Source organism: Bacidia gigantensis (genome assembly GCF_019456465.1).
Source record: "Bacidia gigantensis strain McMullin 20006 chromosome Unknown contig_132, whole genome shotgun sequence".
NCBI lineage: Eukaryota > Fungi > Ascomycota > Lecanoromycetes > Lecanorales > Ramalinaceae > Bacidia > Bacidia gigantensis.
Window position 1 is genome coordinate 906916 of NW_025408592.1, and position 27359 is coordinate 934274.

General features: G+C 49.5%; 8 protein-coding genes across 8 annotated transcripts; 4 read left to right on the plus strand and 4 right to left on the minus strand.

Annotated features, from left to right (window-relative positions):
• Positions 1–37: 37 nt before the first annotated feature.
• Positions 38–748, minus strand: KY384_001550 (uncharacterized protein; the record flags this gene model as incomplete). The annotated part of the gene is made up of 1 exon (XM_044810080.1): positions 38–748. The coding sequence occupies one exon, from the start codon at positions 746–748 to the stop codon at positions 38–40; it is 711 nt and encodes a 236-aa protein (XP_044673092.1).
• A 950-nt stretch (positions 749–1698) lies between these two features.
• KY384_001551 (uncharacterized protein) lies at positions 1699–3653 on the minus strand (the record flags this gene model as incomplete). Its single annotated transcript, XM_044810081.1, has 2 exons — positions 1699–3467; positions 3515–3653. The coding sequence occupies 2 exons, from the start codon at positions 3651–3653 to the stop codon at positions 1699–1701; spliced, it is 1908 nt and encodes a 635-aa protein (XP_044673093.1).
• A 1029-nt stretch (positions 3654–4682) lies between these two features.
• On the plus strand, positions 4683–7945 carry KY384_001552 (uncharacterized protein; the record flags this gene model as incomplete). The annotated part of the gene is made up of 2 exons (XM_044810082.1): positions 4683–5003; positions 5150–7945. The coding sequence occupies 2 exons, from the start codon at positions 4683–4685 to the stop codon at positions 7943–7945; spliced, it is 3117 nt and encodes a 1038-aa protein (XP_044673094.1).
• A 294-nt stretch (positions 7946–8239) lies between these two features.
• On the plus strand, positions 8240–8893 carry KY384_001553 (uncharacterized protein; the record flags this gene model as incomplete). The annotated part of the gene is made up of 1 exon (XM_044810083.1): positions 8240–8893. One exon carries the CDS (start codon positions 8240–8242, stop codon positions 8891–8893), a length of 654 nt encoding a protein of 217 aa, XP_044673095.1.
• A 2636-nt stretch (positions 8894–11529) lies between these two features.
• On the minus strand, positions 11530–16971 carry RPB1 (DNA-directed RNA polymerase II subunit RPB1; the record flags this gene model as incomplete). Its single annotated transcript, XM_044810084.1, has 5 exons — positions 11530–11562; positions 11613–12085; positions 12112–16525; positions 16561–16631; positions 16686–16971. The coding sequence occupies 5 exons, from the start codon at positions 16969–16971 to the stop codon at positions 11530–11532; spliced, it is 5277 nt and encodes a 1758-aa protein (XP_044673096.1).
• Positions 16972–17536: 565 nt separating this feature from the next.
• On the plus strand, positions 17537–19162 carry KY384_001555 (uncharacterized protein; the record flags this gene model as incomplete). The annotated part of the gene is made up of 4 exons (XM_044810085.1): positions 17537–17606; positions 17774–17858; positions 17909–18049; positions 18100–19162. 4 exons carry the CDS (start codon positions 17537–17539, stop codon positions 19160–19162), a joined length of 1359 nt encoding a protein of 452 aa, XP_044673097.1.
• An 862-nt stretch (positions 19163–20024) lies between these two features.
• Positions 20025–24143, plus strand: KY384_001556 (uncharacterized protein; the record flags this gene model as incomplete). Its single annotated transcript, XM_044810086.1, has 7 exons — positions 20025–20382; positions 20434–21109; positions 21159–21395; positions 21451–22616; positions 22671–22918; positions 22963–23101; positions 23155–24143. 7 exons carry the CDS (start codon positions 20025–20027, stop codon positions 24141–24143), a joined length of 3813 nt encoding a protein of 1270 aa, XP_044673098.1.
• A 739-nt stretch (positions 24144–24882) lies between these two features.
• On the minus strand, positions 24883–26244 carry KY384_001557 (uncharacterized protein; the record flags this gene model as incomplete). The annotated part of the gene is made up of 1 exon (XM_044810087.1): positions 24883–26244. The coding sequence occupies one exon, from the start codon at positions 26242–26244 to the stop codon at positions 24883–24885; it is 1362 nt and encodes a 453-aa protein (XP_044673099.1).
• Positions 26245–27359: the final 1115 nt, after the last annotated feature.

The following is a 27359-nucleotide window of genomic DNA, read 5'->3' on the forward strand; positions in this document are numbered from 1 at the left end:
CATAACAAAATCCCGTGGACATGTCGTATGGCCACTACTATTCTAGCATTCGGTCGTCCCCTTCATTAGCAGCCCCATCTCCACCTGACCCAAATATGTCTTCCATGGTTCCACCTTCCACTTCACCGTCCCCTTGATCGGCGTCCTCTTGGTCCCGCATGGACATATCTCGATTACCCATTTCCTCCCCATCAATCATATCGAATTCTTCGGCCATCTCCCAGTGCTGTCCAGTCAATAGATACTGCTCAGGTGGCAATTTCATACCCCATTCTTTCTGCACAGAAGGCAAGCCGATCTTGTTCTTTTCTTGGGCAAGATTCATATAGAACTCTTTTGGGAGAGAAGGATTGTATTGGTAATGAGATGTTGAATGGATTGCGAGTCTCAAGGCTGCAAGGTTTAGTGTATTGCCTTCCGCTCCGGATTTACCGCCTCCAGTGCTTGTTCCAATGCCGGAACCAGCATTGCCGTAGCCTTCGTTACTAAGATGTAAAGCATCCTGTAGAGTGGAGGACGTGTAACGATAAGCGAAGTCCATGAGTTGCAGAGGGACACGCTCTTGATAAGCCGTGACGCCATACTGGGCTAAGATCATATGTATAAGACGAGCATCACGAGGTCGTTTTGACGCAGTAGGATCATGAGGAGCTGAAGACGTTAAGTTTTTGTCCTGAAGGTTGTCAGATCGAGGATCGGTGAGCTGAGAGGCAGCCATGGCAGAGCTGGAGCCATCAGCGTCCGCCATTGATCAGCATGTATCATATACAAGAGATGAGGGTGAGGCACAGATATAATGTCAATTCTTGGCTTCCCCCTCCTTCGCCCTCATCGATAATAATGGAAGGTAAGGCAAGGTAAACGGTAACGGGCCGAACCTCAATTCAAATATCTTCCGACCGAGGGTCGGTTAGTCTGAACGTGGCCATGCCAAATAGAATTTAAGCGCGAGGTTTTAGGGGCATGTGCCCTAGAGGGCTCCCTATAGCCAGGTTATCCTAGGCCTCTACCCCCCTATCTTGCCCCTACAAATTTAGCGCGGCCACGTTCAGACTAACCGACCCTCGGACCGCCTCCGCACCCTAAGACGTGTGATCGCATTAGGCCGTCTCGGCTATCAAAATTCGAAAATGCCCCCTTTTTAACGAGCTTCGAATCCGAAAGATGCACAAGCTCAAGAGCGTAAATACAGTATAACGGTATCATTTACCGCGTTGTCGAAGAACTTCTACGCGAGCAGCTCAGTCAACTAGGTCTCCTGAACTATTTCCTACGTAGACCTCTACACAATCTACCCCAGGTGATCTTCAGGCTGAATTCTTCATCCTTCTTGACGGCCTTTCATTGCTCAATCTAATGAGATCCAAAATCGCATCACGCCACACAGCGTGAAGCCTTGTAGGAGACGGCTTGCAATTTTGGGGTCAGAGAGGCTTCAACATCAAGCATCCCTATGTTATCGTAGGGCGAAGACGCTGCCACGGATCAGCCAACCTGCCCAGGCTTGAGCCACTTGATTGCGCTGTCGTGGGATTGATTTCGTATGCTCAGATTGCAGTATGCGCTGATCAAGCTAGGGGGTTGGCCCGGCAGGATTACTTGATTGTTGTCCCCCTTACATGCTCCTTTCGATTGATTAAGCTCGACAGACACTTCACTGTTGACGTTAATTCAATCTGACAACCATAAGATGTCTAATTACTCCGCTATATCCTGTGCATGTCCGGCCGTCTTGCGGAGGTCATCCTCCGTGACTTGCTTGTGAAGTATCAAGCTTTCCTGCATGCTTTCAACAACGGATCCGTCGTCCTCTAGCTGCAGGATGTTATCGTTTGAGAGATAACTTCGACCCAGCTCTTCCATTTGATCTTCGTCGTAATCTTCACTACGTTCATCTTCGCTCCTTATGCTCTCTTTCTCCTGAGCCTGCGGCAAGAAGACCTCACTGTCACTATCTGGGAAATCCTCAAGCTCCTTCGGAGACTCCCTCCAATAGTTGAAATCCGTAAACTCGTCGCCACCTCCTGTGACCAACAAACCGACCGGTGGGAAAAAGTGGTCCACAACCTCTCGCATTGTTACATAACTGCTTTTGTACTTATTCAAGGTTAGCAGATCAAGCGAAACCTCGGCATTCGAATTGATAGTAAATATACGAGTCGAAGGAATGTTAACAGATCGATAACTTAGAGCATCGGTCAACCGATTGCCGAACCCAGCATAGAATGGACTGTGGTTCTGTACGAACAAATTTCGTATGTCTCTCAAGCATGCCATTTTGAAAACCTCCGGTTTCCGCAAATAGATCTCACGCCGCAGTGCTGCCATAGTCCGGTCGGGGCTCATTATTACAGGCCCTTTGGGCAGGTTGAATCCCTCTTGAATGACTCCATTTAGATAGGCACGTGTTGTATCAGCTTGGCCTACTGACCTACTTGTTAAGTAAAGAACGTGATATCCATTGGCGACGATATCTGTGTAGAGTTTCGCAACACCAAGATGTGTCCAGTCACGCCCTATCATGTTAAGTACGTGGCCCAAGGCGTCGGATTTGGTAATGGTTCCGTCAATGTCGGAGATGACTATTGGGACATCATATTTCCAGTAATACATATGTGCTTGGCAGGTGGCCCGGTTTACACTGAAGCTAATGGAATTCGCACCAGGCTTGAGTTGCAAAGCTTTCAACTGGTCGCTTGTCAAACGCAGGGTTTTGGCATAGTTTCGATTGGGTTCACCATTTGCAGCCCCTATGGGCGGTGTCTCCGGTGGGGAGATGGCAGTCCTTGGACCGGTATCTGACTGCGTACGCTGATGAGAGTTCACAGTTGAAGATCCAGACGGTATTGCGTCGTCGTCACTGTGGTAGCCAGGATCTGAGGCAGCATCACTTATTGCTGGCGCTGCTGCAAGGCCACGCATACCAGTCTTGCGGGTAGCTACTTCCTTGGCTTCTTCGCTACTGTAGATCCAGAGGTTTCCTTGTTCGTCTGAATCTATAAGGGCACCAATGTCGTAGTTTCCTTCAAGCTCTTGCGCAAGAATCTTTCGCGCTATAATTTCGGCGCGCAGGGCGTCTTCTTCCTTGCTCTTGTAGCCTGTCATGTCAAGCATGAGATCTCCACTTTCTGTGACACGGGAAGGTATATTGGAGTCGAAAAGCTTATCCGACAACGCCTGAGCTCGAACGACAGCTTCATGCGTCGTGACAGGCGGAGGACTAGTCGACCGTTCCGTGAGAGCAGCTTTTGGCACGCTCGATAGGGCGGGAGGAGTCGTAGAGCCGTTGAGACTGAATGGAGCATCGTGACTCGAAGAGAGGAGTTCGCTTGGGTTGGAAGATCTTGGCAATAGGTCCTCTGATGCGGAACGCTTGATGGTGGGGATTGTCTGGGTCGATTGCCAAGTATTCTCCGTACGACGAAGAATATCATTGCCCGGGTTCGACAAGGAAGTGTTTAGAACATCTATACCATTCAGTAAACAGCTTACACAAAGAGCTTGGTCTACAAACCAAAGGTACTCTGAGCCCTACCAGCGTCTGCAATTATAGGCCGTCGAATACTTGTGGCCTCTCCTCCAACAGGGGTTGCTAATCCGACCTCAAGGTTGAGGTCTAGAAATTCAGGCTCTTGGAGATGTGAAATGGCCATACGCTGTTGCTCTGTTATCCCTGGGGGGTTGAAGCCGGAGATATGACTGGCGAAGTTTGTAGACTTTCAGGAATGTCTTCGGAGGTTTCGAAGACAAAAAAGGCCTCACCACCTTCCCCAAGTTTCATAGCATAAGGCTGTTTAATATCGTTGACCTTGAATTCGACCTATTCCAACCAACGGTTTAGGTAAGTGTAGGCGAAGTTGGTCGGGTCCTTACCTTCTTTTCGTATGGGCGAAGCAATGAAAATTTGCCAAAGCGAATATGAAACGGAGAGCAGGCAAGAGAGCCTATCATTCATCAACACAGAGAGGGCCCAAGATAGTTGAGAAGCCTGACCATCTTCCTGTTCCACTACAAGGACATCAATAGCACCACTCAAAGTGGCAGGGTTGATAGAGTTCCATGTCTTAGAGACCGAGCCTCCAAGACTTCGAACATACTGCATGTCCGCTGACGTCTAAGATCAATGACACTTATCATGTTGAAAGAATAGCGACTTGCAACTTATGCTGCAGTAATCATGCGACACATAGAGTGACGATGCCAGGCAATGGCTAGTGGAACGCGTACTTCGCTACCCATACAGGTCTTAGTGTTTTCAGTTAGAGTATAGATTCATGGTGCGTGTAAGGCTGCCTCAGCTCAATTTGTGTGGAAGTTGTGGAAGAACCAGATGACGTATCAATAAGAGCAAACGTGGTGACAAGGCAACACAGACCTGTGCCCCTTCCGCAGAGCCTCTAGCGGAGATGGGTCAACCTAAAATCGATGTGAACACTCTCCCAGACAGGTTTCCCTTTTGCCTGAACAATTCATCAAAAATTACAATTCTACACACAAAATCGGGGTTCACGATCATGGTTTACCAGACAACCCGGCCAAAAGTCGGTATACCTCGCTCGTTGTGCGACTTGGCTTCTAATCAAGTTTCTAGCGGCTGTAACAATCGCAGACTTCAATGGTTTGCAACGGTAGTCTGACACGTGAGCCGGAAAGCGATCCTGTCAACTCTTTACAGGCCCAGCATGATATGGGACTCTCTTTTATTGATCTCGATAGCATGGTATGTCACCCTTGACGTCTCGAGTCAATTGACCTCACAGGAATATAGGGTCTGTCTCCGATTGTACCAACTCAGCAAAATTTCCCGAGAAGATCTAGAGGAACGCCTTGGATATGACATTCCCCCTATACCAGAGATATCCGTTGCAGGCATCAAAGCTCGCTCGGTGGCGTTGTACTGGTTGAACTCAACGCTGAACGGGTTCGCTGCTGTGACGCTTTCAATTGTCGTGAATGGTGTCAAACGTAAGCTTCAGTATCCAGAAGCCGGAAAATCTTCTGATGTGTGTCTAATTCAGTTGGCGAATTCTCCCGCGGAGAGACCCTTGTTGAGGTGCTGAATCTTATACCCGATCGCTGCTACAACATTAAATGTCTTTCTACGAGCAGTCATCACTTAACCACTTCCAGTGCTCTGATATGCATACAGACCCTCCCAGACGCCGACACTCAAACAGGCTTGGAAGAAGATAGTCAGCATCAAGGCGCGACAATACGTACTTCTTCCTCTCTTTTCAGCAAGCAATCGTCGCATTCATCGTCGAAGGATGTCCACGCCGTTCAGCAGGTTACCACCAAAACTGCTTCAATGCGGCGAGCAGTATCCCCTATCCGCCCAAATACTTCACCTAATGTTGAATCCTCAGACGGAAGTGACAGTGGCGAAAATGACTCCCCGGAATACATCGTTCAATTGACCACCAGATTGGAGTCTCTCAGGGCGCTGAAGACGGAAGTGGACAAGCAGGTGGGAGATGAAGAGGCAGAGGCGAAGGAGCATCACGCGGGGTTATCGAAGGAACGCGACGAATTGAAGCACGAGCTGAAAGAGAAAGAAGACTCGAGCGCGGAGCTGCGGAGGCAGGGCAATCATCTGGATAAACTGAATCGCGGCGCCCAAAGTAGACGTTCTGGGAAAGAGAGAGTACTACAGCAAAAGAGAGCAGAACGGCTGAAGGTGAAAGCTGATATCACAAGATGGGACCTTGAGAATGCCGGTATGGAGAAAGAGATTCAAGAAATAGAGTCAGAATTAGACTCTCTAGGAAACATAAGAGTGCGCGAGATGGCAGAACTACGGCAAGCAATTATGGCTGATCAGGCCAGTATGAAGGCTCTAGAGGAGGAGCTCCGGGTACGAGGTGCTCACATGAAGGAGCTAGAGCAGAAGAGAGATCAACTAGAAACCGATGAAGCAAACAAACCTGAACGAGTAAAGTCTGAAAGAGCCAAGAACGACGCATGGGATCTGAAATATCATACCCTGCAGGCTCAGCTGCAATCCATGTGGCAAGCCCTCCAGCAGTCCAAAGCCGAGGAACAAAAGGCAGAAGCAACATTCAATTGGTGGTTCACGAGACAATCGCACGACCCGGATAGTTTTGCGACGCTACCTCCCATGGAAAGTCTGTCGCCCCATGCGCGAAATAGATCTCACAGAAATCGGCACACAAATTCTCGCACAAGTGGCCAAGCGACTCACGCCTACTCTGGTGGACAAGGAGACTTCAACGGAGCACCCCCTCCTTACTCCAAGACTAATTCTACACCAATGCAAATGGACAGTGGGTTCAATATGGCCTCAGACTTTGATCAAAGCGGCCCGGTTCCCGCTGACAATGGCAACATGACTGGGGAAGCGATGATCAGTCCTGCCGCTAACGATCTCTTACCCTCGTATCTTTTCGGTGATGAAGACTCTACGAGCGGGCCTGCATCCGGCATTGTGGCATCCAGCGAGATTGACCATCCTGATCCGGGGCATCTCATGAGACATACAGTATCCAATTCTGATACCTCAGGACCTTGTCCCATCACACCTATTTCTGGTGATAGTCGGGCTAACAGTGTATTCACAAGCCCGCATGACAGTATGCAAAATGTTTCATCTTTTGTCCCCGATATTGATAAGCACTCTGCCAATTCTACTCGGACACCACTCCCTTCTTCTCTGACCGCCGATCCAACCTCACAGCCGTCCAACAGATTTGCGAACCTCTTTAGTTCCCCTTTTGGGCGACCGCGCGGTAAATCGAGTGCTCAGGAACCCCCAGCTCTTGGTACCCTGAAACAGGGCCAAAGTCACTCTTATCCTCGTGACCTCGACCAAGATGCTTATGACATTTCCGGTGCTCGTCGAAGGCGTGGGAGCCATGGAACATGGGCGAATCCGGTGGCCGGTTTGCTCAACAGAAATAGCTCGAATGCAGAAAGCAACGTGATCAGAGCCAGGACTGGGTCCGGTCGCAGCAGTCGACTGAACATGTTCAAACCAAGAATCAATCCACTCGATCCGTCATCCGTCAACGAGCAGGAAACCTCCTCCTCCCGGCCATCTTCAACTTATTCCTACGAGCAACACTTTAGAAGGCCTTCAAGTGAGAGTCAAAGTATATGGGGTCCTTTTGGTGACAATTTATCGGATCGCAACAGCCCACTGAATGCTAAGTGGGCTGTCAATCCGAGTCCATGGTCACACGGGCCTTCACGAAGCGCATCATTACAGCGTGGCTCTTCTACCAACCTCTCCATGGGAACGACTCCATTGGATGCTGAGGACATCAACAGGCCTTTGTCAAGGCACAGGCCGGAGCAGGCACCCATCGGAACTCGACCGACATCACAGCGGGTCCCTGCTCCCAAGTTGAACCCTGCTGCTCCCACGTTCAAAACCCTGTTCAGCCGGAGCGACGCTAGGAAGGCTGCAAGAATAGAGAAGGGTGTTCATAAGACGTCGGATATGACAAAAGCTAAAGAGGGTGAGAAAGGCGACGCTGATCTGAACGAGCCCATACCTGACGTCTCCCCGCCACATTCGCGCTTGTCGCGAGACGCCCAATCTGTTAGCACCGCTGCGTCGACTGCAGACTCACGCGAGTCTTTCGAGCGGACCGCGTCTGGTGCCGGTATGGAGAATCCAGTCCCCAAGGAAAGCTTGATGCAGAAGATTACGCGCAAGAGTAGCTCCAGTAAATTCAACGTACCGTGGTCAAAAGAACGAGGGTTCTTCTCGAAGCGGGCCGGAGAGCCGCCCACACCTGGAGAGATCGACGAAGACAATTCAAGCGAAGGACAGCTCGGCAAGAGTGCCGATAGCGTGGTGAGTGCTCCACATACTCCTCGCGAGGAGAGAAGTGGACGCGCATGGCCGAGCATTAGACGCAAATCCAGAAAAGGGTTCGAGGCGCTGGAGAAAGGTAACGAGGCTGGCGAGGGAGATGACTAGGCGGACTTTGGCGTGCTGTCTCTCGATTTTGTACTGCCACCGAAGCAATGAAGTGGCCTGGTGGACTGGCCGCAACGTTGGACTTCTGACGTAGGGTATGACTGATCGGCAAGATTCCTCATCACCAAACTCTCTGTATACTTCTAAAGCAGAAGGAATGACTACCAATCAGATAGTCCTAACTTGATATTGTCGAAATTGGAACTGTTGGCGGAATTAGGGATCGGAGTTAACTTAGGAATTTCACCCGTCAACGCTAGAACCTCGAGTTCTACACAACACAGCACACTTCCAATGGACTCCTGTGCCCTTCTCCGTTCGCAAGGTTGGCTTGGAACAGGGTATTCATTAAATCGAGAAGCAGGGCGTGGGCTCAGAAATCCAATCAAGGTTCAACCAAAGAATGATGTCCTTGGAATGGGCAAAAAGAAGCACGAGGCACTGACACATCAGTGGTGGGCGACAGGATTTGATGACGTACTAAAGAGCGTCAATGCCAGCGAGCAGGAAACCACAACAAATTTAAGAGAGACTCCCTTGGCTCACCAATCCGCGAGAGTAACGTTCCATAGTTCTCGAGTGTCCAATCTCTACAGTAGCTTTGTCAAAGGGGAGAGTCTGGAGGGTACTATTACATCCACTGCTAAGGATACTCAAAGGCCAATAGAGCATTCAAAAGACAGTAACATTAGTGACATGAGCAAAAGCAACATACCTAAAGGTGCTTACAAGGTTGATGACAGAGGGACGAAACGGAAGAGGAGGAGGGCGGAAGAAGACGACGTGGCAAAAGAAGTTAGTCAAGAAGGATTGATTGTAGGGTCGTTCGATTCCGTGGAGCAGTTTGTGGGCCAAGCAGCTCATCGCACTATGCAAGATGCTTCGCAAAGGAAGAAGGTCAAAAGGAGGGCGCGGAAAGCTGCACGAGCTTGTAAGAAGGTTATCTGAGCAGGTAAAGGGAGACATTCATATATCTGGGCAAAAGCGTCCGTTGAGAAGACTGCTAGTTGAACAAGGCTTAGATCCTGCGCCTTCATCGTCTTTCCCTAGCATCACGCTGATCTCTGCTTCGCAAGGCTTTAGAGGAGCTCGAGCAGAGGAGCTGAAGGGATGAAAGGCATTGAGGCGGTGACCATCCGCGGGCCCCTGGCAGACACATACTTTGGGGACGCCAACTTTTGGGAGGACCCACCAGTAGGCCAGCTTTCGCACCATGAGATATATCAACACAGCTAGTCAGCCGCAACATGCACTGCTTCCACAGATTGCGGCTGAACGATTTGCATTGCAGCTTCAAGACCAATCAGACCTACAGGATCATGTTTCGTTTCTCAAGTCTCTAGGCATTGGCGACTACGCAAATTATTGCTTCTGCTGTCAGGCGAGGGAGCTGTGGATGGAGAAGGCAAAAATTTGGCTCGCTATCTCAAAGATATGATCTCGCTAGTAGCTTGCGGATGTCACGACGAAACGAAAGGCGATTTTCGATGATGATTTAGCTATAAAGTCGGCCAACGTCAAGAGCTATTCCGATATGGTAGTTTGGACAGCCTCTCAGGTACTCGATGTTCAATAGTGGAACAAAGATCAGAGACTTCCAGCAAAGAGAGTCTGACCTCAATCTTAGTACACATACCCGAAAGTTAGACCGGCAATTCTTTTCAGAAAATGGGCTTAGAGTGCGTCGCTATTTGCGTCAATAACGAGCCGCTGTCAGTATTTTGGTCTGTTGCATATGACATTCAGCGTTCTATATAAAGAGGCACCTCGTGATTAACGCAAAGACGTTGACTCAATTACTTGTTGAGTTTTCAGTCGCCAATCATCTATATTATCAGAGTGTTGACCTTGGTCTACTCGTTCATCAAAGCAGGTAGCTTCTACGCTCCCAGAATGAATCTTGGATAATGTCACAGTGTGCAATTTCGATCGTCGCTGACTTTCCGTTCGTCCTTTTCTGCGTTTTCAAAATAGTTCGTTCAGCGTTTTCATTGCGAAGTTCTGTTGTTTTCGATTCTTCTGCATTTTCGAGCTACTGATTTATGAGTGCATCACCGATCAATCCCAAAAGTAACAGAGAGAGAACGAACCCTACGGTATATAATTGTCCCCTTTCGAAACATTTCAGGCTCGTTGTTGTAATTGATATTGAATTTTGAGAACAGGATTTCGTTCTTGGCTGCTGCTTGGGTTCCCTGCTAGAGTCAACAAGTGGATCTGTGCATCTAAGTGAGGATTTCATGCTTTTAGCCGAGCTTCGGCGTCAGTGGCATTTTTACCACCCTTGTTCACCAGAGCCCAGAATGTGGTGTTGTATAGATTATTAATGTGGCCTCTCAAACGATTAGAGAGCCTCATCTCAGCTTAGTACAAAAGTTGCTCACAGTCTGCTTGCCTCCAACTTAGGTAGTCACGTAGATTCTGGAGGGATGGGTACAAGACCACTCTACCGTCGAAAGACGGCAACGGGACTGACAATGGTAAACACTCGAAATATGAAGGCCAAAGATTGAGATAGTAAGCAGTGAAAGTAGAAACAACTGTGGTCAATATCTTGCTAGGTATCCGCCCCGTAAGCTGAGGGAAACACCTAGGACACATAATTTCTCACCTTTCCCGTCGGCCAAATAAGTTAGTCTCTGGAGGGAAAATAAAGCTGGGATACTGTTCAGCGTCCGCCTGTGTTGAAGGTCACTCACAAGAGTATACCTGTATTCATCGCTGACTCCGTACCCAATAGTGCTGTCTGGCAACTCTTTCATGACTGCGAGTGCTGATGCGTTCATCAAGTTTAGGGCTCGTTCATCGTTTGGTTTTCGAAAACTGTACTTTGCAGACAATCTTTTATCTGTAAGCAGACATATATACATGCAAGTGGAGCCACACCGACTTGTGGAAGCCACGTCCGTCAATACGGACCATGATATACGTGTTTGGAAGCAGTAATGAGTTTTGCTCAAACGTCTTGACGTACTCATATCTGGAGTTCGCCATGGTGTTTGAGCAATGGTCACGGCAAAGACTAGATCAGAAGAAAGCGGTGTCACAGCTAACTCCTACGATCGTAGCAGAAGAGACTAGCTGGCAAGGGTCTCAGACATAATACAAGAGGGAGAGGCAGTGAGGAGATCGGTGGACTATTCCATGGATCTTCTGGATTTATCGTCACTCCTCTTGCATACCTGGCCCAGCGACTAGGGGGATTGCTCAGCTTTACAAAGGTAGCGCAATCTTCTACCAAAATCTCAGTGAGCATACAAGTACATTTTGATCACGCAATTACAGCGACATGGATAACCCTAATTTGATGTCTAGCTTCTGTGTTCATTGCCTTCACTTGCCAACCCAACTGTTCGCTAGTAGACCTGAAACATGATCGTCGTTGTTCAACTTATCACTGGAAAAGCATAGGTTCCTCCAACGCCACGCCTATTCTGCAGACTGCAATATCTATCCTTTGCCATGCATCAAAATCACATATTATGAAACTTTAAGGAAATTAGTAATACAGGTCACAATCGACGGATCACCAAGCCATGTCGCCAGTGCCTATTTATGCCAACTGTGCATCAACCACGGCCAATCTAATCATCCTCAGGACTGAAAGCCGGGGAAGCCTGTGTTTTGTTAGTGCGTCAAATACAGACTGTTCCCTATGAGCACTTACTGGTGAGAACTTGTGTTGCTCTGGAGAAGGTCCCGGCCCACCACTTCCTGGTGTGAATTGGGGAGAGCCCGGTGAATAGGCATTAGGAGACGTCGGTGAGTAGACAGGTGAACTAGGGGAAATCGAGTTTTGTTTTGATGACTGAGATGCGAAGGCTGGTGATGATGGTGACCAGCTGGGAGATGTGGGACTGTAGACCGGACTCGTGGGAGAAATACCAGTGCCCTTCTGGAATGCTGGGGATGATGGACTGTAAGCCGGAGAGGATGGCGAATACGATGGTGACGTAGGAGAACCACCGCCAAAGGCAGGAGATGTGGGGGAGTAAGTTGGGGACGTGGGACTGTAAGACGGCGAGGTAGGAGACCCGTACTGAGGCGAAGACGGCGAATAAGACGGGGAGGTAGGCGTGAAAGCTGGGCTTGCCGCATAGCCTGGGCTAGCTGGAGAGAATTTTGGCGAGCTCGCGTAACCTGTAGGTGAGGTAGGGGAGTAGAACCCAGGAGAAGCTGCTCCGGGACTTGTAGGAGATGTGTTGAAGGGAGAGGTTGCGAATGGGGAATTGGGAGACCAGCCAGCAGGGCTTCGGTTCCCACTGTAAGGGGACAGGCCACCCCCGTAGCCCGGGCCAGAATATTCAGTGAAACCACCCGGCGTTGCACCCCCGATTGCACAATAGGCGAGAAAGCCGCCCCATAATCCGGCGTACCGAGATAGCCATTTTCTTGCATTGGGGAGCTGCCATCGTACGGCGTTGCCGCACCGTCGGCGAGGACATCGCCTTTGACCCCGGGAATGATGCCGAGTCTTGCGTTATCAGAGATAACCGTATCAAGCATCTTCTGATCTAAAAAGACCTCGAGCTCACCCGTACCCAAAGGCGCCAGTTGCCCAAGCATGACATTTTCTGACACGCCCCTACAATCATCAAGCTCTCCGCAAGCAGCAGCTTCGAGCAAGATCTCCACGGTCTCTTCAAAAGAACATCTCATTAAGGCACCAGTATCTGCTCGGTTAATTCCGTGTCGAGTGATAGCCATGAGATGTCCCCGGGAGGTCATAACATCAACCAGCAACGCCAAGTGACGATGATTCACATAAGAGCCGTCGAACGCCAGGACCTGAGTCAATTCTCGCATGAGAGCAGATCGAGTTGCTTCTATACCGAAGACTTCGAAGACTTCGATGAAGGAATTCGAATAAGTGCGTGTCGTATCCACGCCCGGAATCGCAAGAACGTTCCCGAGTGCCGAACCACTGGTATCAAGAAACCATTCTTTGCACAGTGGGTCATTCTTGTCCATCACGAGGGAGCCATCAGTCGCTTGACGAAGTCGCGTACGAGTATTCAGGAACGCCCGCTCGATCCCAGGTACGCCTCGAAGTGTAAGAGTATCAAGCATATGACTCTCGAGGCGCTTGAGCAATACATCCTCCTCCAAATCATCATCTTCATCGCCTTTACCATAATCCTGAATCATACGTATGCGAACGACTTGCTCATCAGCGTTATCATCGCTGAAGATGACGGCTAAATCCTTTGTATAATTCTCCTTGATCTTGGCTGCGACATCTTGAACCGTGAGACCTTTGTCGAGCAAAGCGCGACGGCCGAGAATTATGCGCAGCAGCCACCTAGATTGTCGGAAGCGATCTTCAACATCGCCGCCAGGCAAAATGAAATAAGATTCGACCATGTCTTTATCTGCATCAATGACGGTTGACTCAATATCTGGATCGTAATAGATCTCACTGGATTCGGTCACTGATCGCAAAGTCGTGTGCTCAACGGCACTCCGAAGTAGTTTGGCGCTGTCTTGATTTCCGACATTCCCCTCCTCTTGATAAACAGTCATGGAAGGTGTCTTAATGACTTTGGCAAGGTTCAAGATTTCTTTCAGGCGGGGTACACCGAGTGTAACGTTCTTTGAAGACACACCCGCAAAGTGGAAAGTGTTCAAAGTCATCTGCGTGGCAGGTTCGCCAATGGATTGAGCTGCAAGCACACCGACCATCTCTCCAGGGTTCGCAATTGCGCGGCAGAAGCGATTTTCGATTTCACCCAGCACGTGTTGGAAGGCCAGCTTGTTCAGAGAGTTCTCCACTACAAGACGCTTGAATGCGAGTCGTGACCGCAATTGAGCTTTGAAGAGAAGGGTAGCATTATGCTGACCCTCTTTGGAAAGTGCGTCCTCCCCCCGAATAACGACGAGACGATCGAGCAAAGCATTCACTGCCGGAATGACGTCTGTAGGATTCAAATTGCTTCGGGCACCATTCTTGATCTTGAAAGTCGTCTTGGCTGTGTCGAGGATGCGGATGATATTTATCGGCAGCTGATATTGATCAACATCGTCTTGCTTGTTCTTGCGAAGGAATTCCCTTGCGGCTAGGAGCTGTTGGTACTCTTCCTCAAGGTACTCTTGAGTTTCCAAGTCTCCAATCATTTCATTAGCTTGCTCAAGGAACTCCGGGGAAATGCTTGTATCGGGTTGTGGATCCATAAGATCCACGCGGAACTTTTTCTCGAATTGTTCACCAGAACATGTGATAATGTCTACGCGCTGAGCCTCAATGTGAGCACCGTCTAAGCCGTCCTCCCCATAAACAAACTGAACAATATCTCCAAGAGAATTGCGCACCGTGCCGTCGTACTTGCACATCACGTCTTCAAGGGCCTTGACTAAACGGCGCTGGATGTACCCAGTCTCAGCAGTCTTAACAGCAGTGTCGATGAGACCTTCACGACCAGCCATAGCGTGAAAGAAAAATTCTGTGGGAGTCAAGCCCCGGAGATACGAATTTTCAACAAAGCCTCGAGATTCTGGCGAATAGTCATCTTTTGTGAAATGAGGCAACGTGCGGTACTTGAATCCAAATGGAATACGTTTGCCTTCGACAGACTGCTGCCCTACAACAGCCGTCATTTGGGATATGTTGATTGTAGAACCCTTCGACCCTGACCGCGCCATCTGGGTAGCATTGTTGAGATCTTTCAGGCTCTTCTCCGTTACCGTCCCTGCATCATCGCGGGCCTTATTCAATGCCTTCGAGACTTTGCTCTCGAATGTCTCCCGAACATTCATGCCTGGTAACGACTCGAGTAGATTGCGTGTTGCTTCATCAGTGATGCTTGTGACTTCATCTTTCTGCTTGTTGACAGCTTGCTGGATTCTCAAAATGGTGCCTCGATCAGGGATCGTGTCGCCTATTCCAATGCTGAAGCCATTGTGGAGTAGCCAATAATTGACGAGAGTCTGCGCTCCATTGAAGAAATTCATCGCAGCATCAGAGCCCTTCTCATTGTAGATAATGTGTATGATACCGCCACCACTTGCACCGACGGATTTCTTATTGAGAAGACCGAACACCAATTCGCCTCCCAGAACTAACAATCCATCATCCTTTGCAGGGCAAAACCCCTCGTCCGCAGGACGCACAAGGTTCAGACCACTAGGTATGACAAGGCTTATGAGCTGTTTGCCGGTCCACATTGGTTTCGGCTTGATTATCGCTGGTTGAGGAATAACGCCATCCCAATCCGGAACCCAGAGGAGGATATTCATGACTTGCTCTTTCGACAGGAAGACATCACGTCTACAGATTTTGTAGATTCCACATAGTGTATCTTGCACAATACCCATCAAAGGACCGTTACGCTGCGGTGAAACAATGTTTAGAGGAACCATGCATAGCTGGCTGACTTCAGCCCGAGTTTCTTCACTTTGTGGAACGTGCAGATTCATTTCGTCTCCGTCAAAATCGGCATTGTAGGGCGATGTGACAGATAAGTTCAGCCGGAAGGTAGAGTAAGGCATTACTCGTACTCGGTGTCCCATCATAGATTCTTTGTGCAGTGACGGTTGGCGGTTGAATATTATGTAGTCACCATCCACGATATGCCGCTCTACTTTCCAGCCATATTGAAGAGATATTTCGCCTGCTCGCTTATGATGTCTCAGATCGATTCTTTCACCAGTATCACGAATAACATATTTGGCACCAGGATGATCATTGGGCCCATTCTTGACCAGCTGGTGGAGCTTATGAATGTTATATGGCGTCACAGTCTCGGGATATGTGAGAGTCCTCGCAATGCTCCGCGGCACACCAACTTCGTCTAACGACAAGTTGGGATCGCCAGTGATGACTGTTCGTGCTGAGAAATCCACGCGTTTGCCCATCAAATTGCCACGGAGTCGACCCTCCTTGCCCTTCAGACGAGCGCGGATTGATTTGACTGGGCGCCCTGACTTTTGAAGCGCTTGAGGCTGACCCGCAATGTCGTTATCCATATATGTAGCAACGTGAAATTGCAGAAGTTGTTCAAATTCACTGACTACATGGGCTGGTGAACCCTCAGTCTCACACCTTCGAACGTTACCGTTCGCACGAATGATATCACCAAGCTTGTAAGTCAGATCGTCCTCACCGCGCAAGCCGTTGCCGCCATCGACTGAGATACTAGGTCGTACTGGCGGGGGCGGTACAGGAAGAACTGTAATAATCATCCATTCGGGACGAGCGTAGTCGTTACTCAAGCCCATCGTTCTTATGTCGTCTGTGGATATATGGCGAAAGATGTTCAGCACCATTTGCGGACTTATGGGCTTCTTCTCAGGCTGCTGGCCTTCGGTTTCATCGTCGCCCTTTTGAGCCTTCCAAGTACCAGTCAACCGCAGGCCTTCTCGCCGAATCTCTGGTTGTAAGTTACCACATCCTCCATGATCAAGTTTTTGCTTCTTTGGATCATCTGCGCCTGCTTCCTCATCAACAACAGCAGCAGACTCACAAATCATTTTCGGTTTGCAAAGGCGCCAAACTGCTTCGAACCGGCGTTTGGGGTCTTTAATACGTAAAGCGTCCGTGAAACCAGGGTTGCTCTTAAGTTTGGACAACGTCAGCAACGGAGTCTAGGAACTTTACTATCCTCGCGAGGAGGGCTTACTTCATCAACTAGAACCTTGCCGCAATTATGGCAGATAGTTTCGAGGAGCTTTTTCGTCTTTGTCATGAAACCTGTAGTGAATCTCAGCAGTCTAGCAAGTCAATAGCGTGTAAGTGGCCGCTTACCAACGTGGAAAACTGGGACTGCCAATTCGATATGCCCAAAATGCCCAGGACACTCGGACATGTTCTCATCGCACGTTGCACATTTGACAGATCTATCAATAGTTCCCAGGCGTGGATCTGCTAGTCCCATGTGTCGTGGGCGCTGGTTCTGTTCATCCATAGTTTCAGGGTACTCGATCGGCGCTACACTCATGTTCTTGATCTCTTCTGGTGACAAGAGACCGAATTGAACCTCTTGGATTGAGCGCAACGGCGCACTAGAGTATTGGAAGTTGAGGTTTGCCATTTTGGCGTATTGTCGAAAGTAACTATGCGCTTCAGAGACACAGAAATGTGTAGTCGCTGCTGAGGCACGTGGAGGCTACTTCAAGGAAGCGAGCGACTCATACCCGACCCCATGTATGCTCAAGTATCGATCACGAGTGATGATAGCTGTGGTTTTGATGTCGCCGATCTCCACCGAGTTGATTCGGGGTGAGGTGGTAGGCAAGCCACCGAGGCTGCCACAGGGCCTTTACCCCCTCCTCTACAACCTGTATATCTTTCTCGTCACTTCATCTATGTAGACCGAATGTACTTCTGATGCGTTCCGTGGATTGCAAGATCGTGTGTTTGGAGTTGGTTGCGTCGGCCGGTGATGCTTTGATGAAGGGATGTCTACTCTAAATTCGCAAACGAGTCAGAGATTTAGGGCAGAACTTTAGCGCGACACATATTGTCTTGGCACGCTAGTCGAGAACTTCTCGCGCGGCGCGATCTGCGCTGGTTGACCACAGAATTACTCTAAATTCAACTAAACAAGACACAATGACATCTTTGGCTCCCTATCTCCCACATCGGAAGCGTAAGATATGAATCTCGCCTTAGTTGATCCGTTCATACTCGCCCAGGATATCCCAGATGCCCTGACAGGCAGAATAAGTACGTGAGATCTTGTACGAGAAATGCAAATCTAATATTGCTTGGAGGATCCGGTCATTCTACTGCGCTCAAATTCAGCCGCAAGGGTGACTTGCTTGCTTCAGGCCGGGTACATCAATCCAATCGCGGCATTTGACAGGGCCACTTATACGCTGTGCTTCAGGTAGACGGGACGCTGGTCATCTTCGATGTCGAGACCAACGGGGTTGCTCGGAAATTGCGAGGCCATACTCGTCAAATACAGTCTCTGAGGTGATGTATAGTTCCAGGGATCTTGTCATGGAGCGACTGACGTATAGTAGTTGGTCAAATGATGGTCGCTATCTTCTTAGCTCTGGTCAAGATTGCAAGAGTATTCTATGGGACCTCAGCAATGGCGAGAGATTGAGGACTGTGCGATTCGAAGCGCCGATTTACATAGCCGAGCTCCATCCATACAACCAGTACGTCAACCCATGTGCACTAGGTGATATGCTAACCTACATCGATCAAGCCTCCTCTTTGTCGCTGCGCTGTTCGATGATCATCCAGTCCTTGTAGACATTTCCTCCTCTATACCTATTAAGCACACAATTCCAACTGCACCGAAAAGAGCATTGTCTGAGAATGAGGAAGTAAGCGAGAAGCAAGCAGCGCAGGATGCGAAACAAACCACATGTGTAACGATCTTTAATGCGATGGGTAGTCACATCATTACTGGCACAAGCCGAGGATGGATCAACATCATCAATGTTGAATCACGGTCAGTAATAAGCTCCACCAGAATGTCCACTGGCGTCATCCTCCTCCTTCGCCTGAGTCCATCGGGAAGAGACCTGGTCTGCAACGCGACCGATAGAATCATCAGGACCTTGCAATTACCAGATCTCTCACTTATGGGCCAAAGCTCCGACTCTAGTACGCTCGAGGTTGAGCATAAATTTCAAGACGTAGTCCAGCGCCTCTCGTGGAATCATGCAACATTTAGCTCTACTGGTGAATATGTGGCAGCAACTACCTACATGACACACGATATCTACCTTTGGGAAAGAGGTCACGGCAGTCTTGTCAAGATTCTCGAATGTCAAAGAGAAGAACTCGGGATTGTAGAGTGGCACCCTCAACGTCCACTCATTGCTGCTTGTGGCCTTGAAACTGGCAAAATTTATCTATGGTCCATCATAACCCCACAGCGTTGGTCAGCGCTTGCGCCTGATTTCGTAGAAGTTGAAGAAAATGTTGAGTACATAGAGCGGGAAGATGAATTCGATATACATCCTATCGAAGAAATTCACAAGCGACGGCTAGATTTGGAGGACGAGGCAGTCGACGTCCTCACCGTTGAGCCAACTAAGAATGACTTTGAAGAAGATGTTTTCAGCATGCCGGTGCTCCTGGATGTTGGTAACAGCGAGAGTGAAGATGAGATGGTTGAAGTTGGACGTGGTGTAATGAGGCGGAAAAGTCCTGGCGAGGGAAAACAGTGGATGGATGGCACAGGGAGCGGTGCCAGTGCTGATGAAAGAGGAGCTGGGAAGGTCATAAATGGCCAATCCAAAAAAATCCGCAAAAGATAACCCACCAACCTAGACTTCGCATTTTCCCTAGATACTCCACCAAGGACCGCAAGTTTCTAAAAGTAGGCAAACCCTCCATTCTGAAGTCATTGTCCCCAAGCCTCCGGACACTGTCGTACCCAGACTGCCCAGGATTTGAGCAATCGCCTTTGACCGAGACCCTGCGCACAGGTCACGAGCAAGGCAATATCAAAACCGAAGACAGATACATTTGATGATAAGAGGAGTTGATCTGACCTGAATCTGCACAAACCCAAGCTGTGAGCGATTGCCTCACGTGCCGTTTGAGAACCATTTTGCATGAATCTGGAAGTAGGCGTTAGACTTTATTCGACCACACACACCCTGCCAACCACTCGGACTGAACACAATTCCGTGGTATGGCACAAATCTAGTCGTCTTTATTCTACCTGAACGAAATTGACTCTTGTTCTTTGAAGCATTGCCCGGACTTAGGATCGACAGGAAGAGAGCGTCATGAAGCCTGGCTAGAGTATTTGAATAGTCGATGGGTACATGGATTGAGTTTAGTTAGCTGAAAGATCATATTCAATGTGAGATGTTGAAGTATCAAACCAGGAGTTCCATGATTCGTAGGAAGGGACGACCTAAGACCAGAGCTAGTCGCCCATGCACCAATTAGATAGAGCCTGCCCTTCCGCAGGTGACGTGCCTCCTCACCCCTCAACCCTACCTTTAGAATCGGGTCTGCCACTATCAATGTGCAGTTCCGCGTCCTCCGATCAAGATGTATGGCAAGAATTTCATGCCCTTCTCCGAAACATCACCTGGCTATGACTAGCTCAAGCGGCTGTACATTTCAAGAGCTTCTTCTTTTCTCCCCAACCTAACGGACGTTACCATGTCGACCACCAATCAGCCACCGTCCGAACAGCCCGCCACTGGGATACCCCAGGTTGTAATTGCACAAGCGGAGGCAATCGCCAGCAGCAATAGAACACAGACCGATGATCAATCTCTTTCCCAAGCGGCCAGCGGCTCTACCCAGGGAAAGAACTCATCTTCGCAAGACGACAAGCATGTCGCGTCGTACGATGAGCTCATACTAAAGCACGCGAAAGATGCTAAATCAGACCACAGAATGTCCGAAACGACGCAAGAAATGCCCATCGAGGAACGACCTCCGCCCGTTTTTAGCACTGAATATGGGCAGGTTGAATTCGACCAAGATGGCTTTGGAACCAAGGCGAAAGTTGCAAGTAACGTGATTTCATGATCATGTTCACCTAGACAGCATTGACATTCTTTAGGTGATGGACGTCTCAACATACACATTCATCAAAAATCTCGCCGTCTCTCGGATCTGCTTGTACCTGCGTTGCGAAGCCAGCTAAATCTCCAGCACACGGATAAGCCCGAGACCCAACAGCCAGGCCGTACCCCTTCATCGCTCACTGGCATCACTGACCAAGGTGTCCCCCCACTTAATATAGTAATACATGTAGTCGGATCGCGTGGCGATGTACAGCCGTTCATTGCCCTCGGCAAGGTTCTCAAGGAGACTCATAATCACAGAGTGCGATTGGCCACTCATTCGACGTTCAAAGGCTTTGTCGCAGAGAGTGGCCTGGAATACTTTGACATCGGGGGTGACCCGGCAGAACTCATGGCTTTTATGGTCAAGAACCCTGGCCTTATGCCTGGGATGGACTCGCTAAAGAGCGGAGATGTTGGCAAACGACGCAAAGGAATGTATGAAATACTCCAAGGCTGCTGGAGATCCTGCTTCGAGGTCGGAGATGGCACCGGTATGCCCGTGACCAATGATGTTGGTGGAAGTCGTTCGAGTATCGACAGTGGCATTGGGATGGAAAGCGGCCCCTTGGCACAGCCTTTCGTCGCTGATGCCATCATCGCAAACCCTCCGAGCTTCGCTCACGTACATTGCGCTGAAAAGCTTGGTATCCCGCTTCATCTCATGTTCACGTAAGCCTGTCACTATAGCGCTACTTCAGGCGTTGCTGAAGTGCTCTAGCATGCCATGGTCCCCGACTCAAGCCTTTCCGCATCCTTTGGCTAACATCCAATCCTCAAACGCTGATACTAGCCTTACTAACTTTATATCATACGCACTCGTGGAAATGATGACCTGGCAAGGACTCGGAGATATGATCAATCGATTCCGCGAGAAAAGCCTAGGGTTAGAGCCTGTAAGCCTGATGTGGGCCCCTGGTATGGCAAGTCGGCTTCAGATTCCTTACACATATTGTTGGTGAGCATGCGTTTTTCTTTCCTACATGCTACTTATTCTAATGGCTTGAAAACAGGTCCCCAGCCTTGATACCAAAACCAAGGGATTGGGGCTCCCACATCTCGATCTCAGGATTTTACTTTCTTTCACTGGCGAGTAGCTTTTCTCCAGAACCTGAGCTTCAAGCCTTTCTTGACTCGGGTCCACCTCCAGTGTACCTTGGATTTGGATCCATCGTCGTGGATGATCCCACGGCAATGACGAAACTAATCTTCGAAGCAGTCAAGAAGACTGGGCAGCGAGCCCTGGTTTCCAAAGGATGGGGTGGCTTTGGGGCCGACGAGCTAGGGATACCCAAGAATGTCTTCATGTTAGGCAATGTGCCCCATGACTGGTTGTTCAAGCGTGTATCCTGTGTCGTCCACCATGGAGGCGCAGGTACTACCGCAGCCGGCATTGCTTTAGGCAAGCCAACCGTTGTTGTTCCTTTCTTTGGCGACCAACCGTTCTGGGGCGCAATGGTGGCTAGAGCTGGCGCGGGACCGAAGCCGATTCCCAGCAAGCATTTAACGGCTGAAAATCTTGCGGCTGGTATTCTGGAGGCTTTGAAGCCAACAAGCCTAGCCAGGGCCCAAGACCTAGGTGCTATGATCATGTCCGAGGATGGAACTAAGAATGGCGCGGATAGTTTCCACGAGAAGCTCGACCTGCCTTCGTTACGATGCTCGCTGATGCCAAATAAAGCAGCCGTCTGGCGTATAAAGCGGACGCAGCTTCGATTGAGCACTTTTGCCGCTACCACACTCGGTAACGATGGCCTGCTGGACTTTAATGAACTCAAGCTTTACAGACCTAAAGAGTATGACACGGAAGACGGTCCATGGGATCCAATATCTGGTGGTGCTTCTGCACTGATCGGAACCTTCTGTAGCCTTGCCATGGGCGCTGCGGACTTTCCAGTTGAGATTCTGCGAGCGCTAAAGATTAAACCCACTGACAAGGATCAAAACTCACAGGCTTCCCAAGACGAGGATGTTCATAGCGCGAGCGCGGTAGATAATTCATCTAATGCCACAAGACAGACTTCTCGATCCAGTGATTGTTTGGATAGTACCGCTACGCTGTCATCGATGCAGACGACCGAGCCTGATCAAATTTCAACAGGTGCCGAAGCCGAAGCGATCACTCCGATCAGCTCCAAGAACAGCAATTGCCCACCACGTGCAATGGCGCACGCGCTGCGTGGATCGCTGTCGCGCTCGCGCTCTCGATCTCGTTCTCGAGCCTCTAGTGCAGACGGACGAGAGCCTCGGTCTAACAAGCTACACCATAGAAGGAGTTCCGGTCACATAACACTGGATGCTGCAGTTGGTGCAGGCAAAGGCATTGGACGAATGGTGAGCGCGGGGGTTAAGTCCCCTATGGACTTCACGCTTGGCATTGCCAGGGGTTTCCACAACGCGCCAAAATTATACGGCGACGAGACTGTACGTCAGTCAGATAAAGTGACTGGCATACAAAGTGGCCTTAAGGCTGCTGGAAAGGTGAATGGCCTACCTGGTGCCTGGATTTATGCTGACGAATGAAGGAATTCGGCTACGGTATGTGGGATGGTATAACTGGCCTTGTCACTCAGCCGATTGATGGTGCCAAAAAGGAAGGTATCGCTGGCCTTGTAAAAGGGTTTGGCAAAGGCATTGGTGGGGTTGTCCTCAAGCCAAACGCAGGTAATTCTGACCCGCTACGTAATGGGAGTAGTCTGACGGTTTCTGCGATCAAGCTGGCTGGGGAATTCTTGGTTATACTTTCAAGGGTATCTACAAGGAAGTTCAGAAGCACTTTGGATCTAGTGTTCAGAATTATATCATTGCTGCTAGAACCGCACAAGGGTACCACGAATGGAGCAAATCTACCTCTGAAGAACGGCTTGAGGTTGTCAGTCAGTGGCAGGCTATCCAGGTGGAGCTCGATAAACAGAGGAGACAAGGTCATCACGGGAACTTCCAAGATTCTAGTACGCTCTACAAGAAATGGCATACACACGTTGAAGGAAAGGAGAAGGCAAGCGTTGGGCAGAGTGAGAAGACGGTGCTAGGTACTGGAGCAACCCCAAGCGTGTCACTCAACCAGGAAATGAACAGCTTATCTACAAACCCCAAGCCGTTAGTGAAGGGAGACGCGAAGGAATTTGAAGAGGCCATACAAGCTTCCGTAGCCGCGACTTCTCGGGGTAATCCAGAGGAAGATATTTTAGTTGAGCGCGCTATTCGGGCAAGTGTTTTGGAACTACAATCTGCCTCGCAAGTAAGGGGTGATGAAGACAAAATCCAGCGAGCTATCCATGCTTCTGTAGCAGAAGCAAAGCATGGACGTACGGATGCGGGAAAACCCCAAGCTATTGGAGATTTGAATGATCAGCAGCTTGAGGCGTCTTTGCAGCAGAGCCTCCAAAGTCAGCAAATATCGATTGGAAATGGAAACGAAAGCTCCCGAAATCGCGATCATTTTGACGACTCGGGCATCGAGACAGACGATGAACAGCAGGTTGAAGCTGCCATCAGGAAGATAGACTTATCTTCTCGTGAATCATCTACGGAAGATCGCGACTTTGAAGACACTCTCGAGCTATCCAAAAAAGCGCATGAGCATCGTATGGACGAAATAGCGAGAAAGAAGAAGGAAGAGGAGCTTGTCCTAGAGTATGTTAAGAAGCAAAGTGCCCTTGAGGAAGAGCATAGACGAGACATTGCCAAGCTGAACACCATGTAAGCGAAGGCGCCGCTGTTCAAGAAAACCACCCATGATACCGCACAGAATACGTCTAGTAAATAGGAGAGCTTGTCATAGCTGACTCATGCAAAGTTGTACCCAGCTGGCAAGACGAGCGTCTGCAATGACTGCCAAGACTCTTTAGGAGACAAGTCTACATACGTTAGCTTCCGTACATACCGTGTTTCTATTCATAAAATCACAGAGAACTTTGAGCTCGAAGCCTTACACTATTGTCTTGGGCGTGACACCGGTATCTGAACACTTCGAAAATGAGAGTACCGATCTCGAATCAAGAATTGCGCAAACTTGCGTTCGTCGACTTTTTGCCAACAGTGTTTGAACTTCGTGGACGATCCCAAGCTCAACATGACGCAAGGCAGCCTTCAGATGAGAGAGTTGTTAAAATAATAGTTTTAGCAAATCGGATCGACATTTCAACATTCCAGACTCCCGGAAGTAGATATAGGATTTTTCGCTTCTCTTTCCTATTTGCTTACACGATCAAGGTTATCGACCTCCCAGTTGGCCAGCTGGAATTGGTCTTATCCATGAGGTGAGGAGGTATACCGCGATGACAATGGCTCCAATCAACCAAAACGCTCTCCCGTAAGCATCACCACTATATCGGGTGATCAGTAAGAAAATGATTCCGCCTAGGTCGCCAGCAGCGCCAGTAACTCCCGTTATTAGACCTGTGGAGCTTTCAGAAGATACTCTCCAAGCTGAGATTGTCAGTTTATAAGAGTGACTCACCATTTGAGGTTGGATGGACGTGAGGGACAAGGGAGAAACAGGCGCCGTTCGCAGCCTGTTGGAAGAATGCCAGACCACACATCAAGCCTACCATGACGGACAGTGACTTGGGATCGAGCAAACCAATGACTAGCAGAAACGCGCCGGTCATCAAACCGAGGAAAAACACCCACGCCTTTTTAGCCCACAGCGAACCAGTAAGCCAATATAAAATGTCACTTATGATGCCTCCTGCGGGCCTAAACACAACATTCAGCAAGCCGAACATCGCCGCCCAGTTTCCTGATCCCGTTTGACCGAGACCATCAAAATTCTTGTGGTAATAAGCGCCGAGGAACGAGTTCACAGCAAGCTCGGTCCCGAAGGTTGCAAAGTAAGCTCCAACAAGAAAGGCGGTCGGAAGGGAGAAGACTGCTCTAGCCGTGCCCTGGTATGTTGGAGTTTCCACCAATTCCCAAGATGCGGCCGCTAGAAGATCGTCTTCGTGTGATTGCACTCCATAGCTGTCATCCCTTGCACGGCTGGAGTTCAGTTTGACTGTGTCATTGGAAATATTTCCTAGGTCAAGGCTCGGCGCATGATTATTACGATCACCGACAGTGGTGAAGAAGGTGTCTCTCATGTCTATCTGGCGCTGCATATCTCGGCATCGTGAAGACCATGAACCGCCTGTTGGGGTATCAGGACATGTGAGGATCATCAAGATCGCTGTCGTGGTGATAAGAATGAAAGGGATCACAAATGTGACTCTCCAAGCTACATGGTCTGTAAGTCCTTGATGCTGGACTAGCGAATCAAATATGGCTGGCATGAGGAAGTACGTAACGCCGGAACCACCATTCCCAAAACCCGCAGTCAAAGCATTCGCCGTTCCTACAACGTTTTTGTCGAAAAAGCCTGTGGTCCATACTTGACAGGGAATGAAGGTGCCTCCAAGGATTCCCAGGAAGAATCGCACGGCGATCAAACCGCCCGGTGTCTGAACGGTACCTGCAAGAGCGGTGGGTATAGCGCCGACGAGGAGAATGACGGCAAATGTACGCCTCGCCCCGAAGCGATCGCAAGCACTTCCTGCCCCTAATCGAACCAAAAGAGTTGCGACTAAGCCAAGTATGTTCGAGTTCGCAATGTCTGCCTGCGAGAGCCCAATATCGTGTTTGATCGTTACCGTCAGGAGAGGCGGGAAGGCATACCAGGACCAAAATGCTATGAAAAATCCGAACCAGGAAAGTAGAAAGACCCGTCCGTAAATATTAAATGGGTTAAAGACAGGGACCGACCTGGCTTTACTGCTAACTGAATTGATCTCAGGAGTACGCCACAGTGTAGCAATCGCGAATGCCATTACGCACTGGTTGCACAGCCAGATTCGTTGAGCTTATCTTCCCTGCAAGACCCGCTACGCCGACTTTACGCCCGCAGCAAGGACATGGATGGGCCTTTCTCAATGAAATTCAAGTCAGCCCAAGCTTCAGTATTGCAATACTGTCTTGGAAGGAGGTGCGCAAAGAATGACCTTAATAGCACATTGAGCGAGGCGCGAGATGTAGTTGAGCCAGGTCAGAAAGGATAGTGATCAAGTCATCGACCAAGTAAAAGCTAGGGGTGATAGAACGCTGTGGAAGAGTTTTGGTTGTGGTCACATTGGAAATACGCAAAATGTGCGGAACTGATCAATTGACTGGCGGATGGGCACGTCACCATGGAGAGGAAGCTTGTCTTTCATGCAGCAGATGAACGATATCTTGCACTGCTTGGTCATTGGATCGCATAAGCTTGGAGCACTCATGGATTAGTGCATTATTGTCACGCTTGGCTCCCTATCGAGAGCGTATAGAGGCCAGACGCGGCCTGATCTGTTCCTAGCCTAGGATACCGGTAACCTTGGTGAAGTCGGCTTGCGCTACCTACCTTGTACCTGTGTCAATAATAGTGCACCGTACGGCGTACAGGCGAAGCTTGACGACCACAAGCGGCCATTATTGGGCGGCATGTTGGTCGCCACCGTAGCCAGCACCGCAAGGCATGGGCAGTTACCCGCGAGGCGCCGAGTAGGCCCAATGAGTGCAAGTCTCGGAATGCTGCAAGAATCTGTCTCCGTCACTAGGTACCAAGGTGCCTGGCGGTGTTGGTTGTTGGTGCGGAAGCTGACGGGTCGTGGGCCATGGCCGCCACGTGCAACTTCCCCATACTTTCATCGCTCAGGATATAAGGTTGCTAGAGTCAACCCCAAACTCTATAATTTCCCCAGCTTTCAACTCCCTATACCTAGTGGGACTGCGCAATTTCCTGCTTCCCCGCTACAAGCCGCCGTTTTCAACGACTGTAAGGTACATACCTTCGCGTCGCGGTATCGCGAATGACCAGATTGTTTTCTTTGGGGATCGTCCGTGTCTCTCACGAAAACAGCAAAGCCTGGTCGTTAATACTACTTGACTACCGCAAGCACTCATGCCAGTT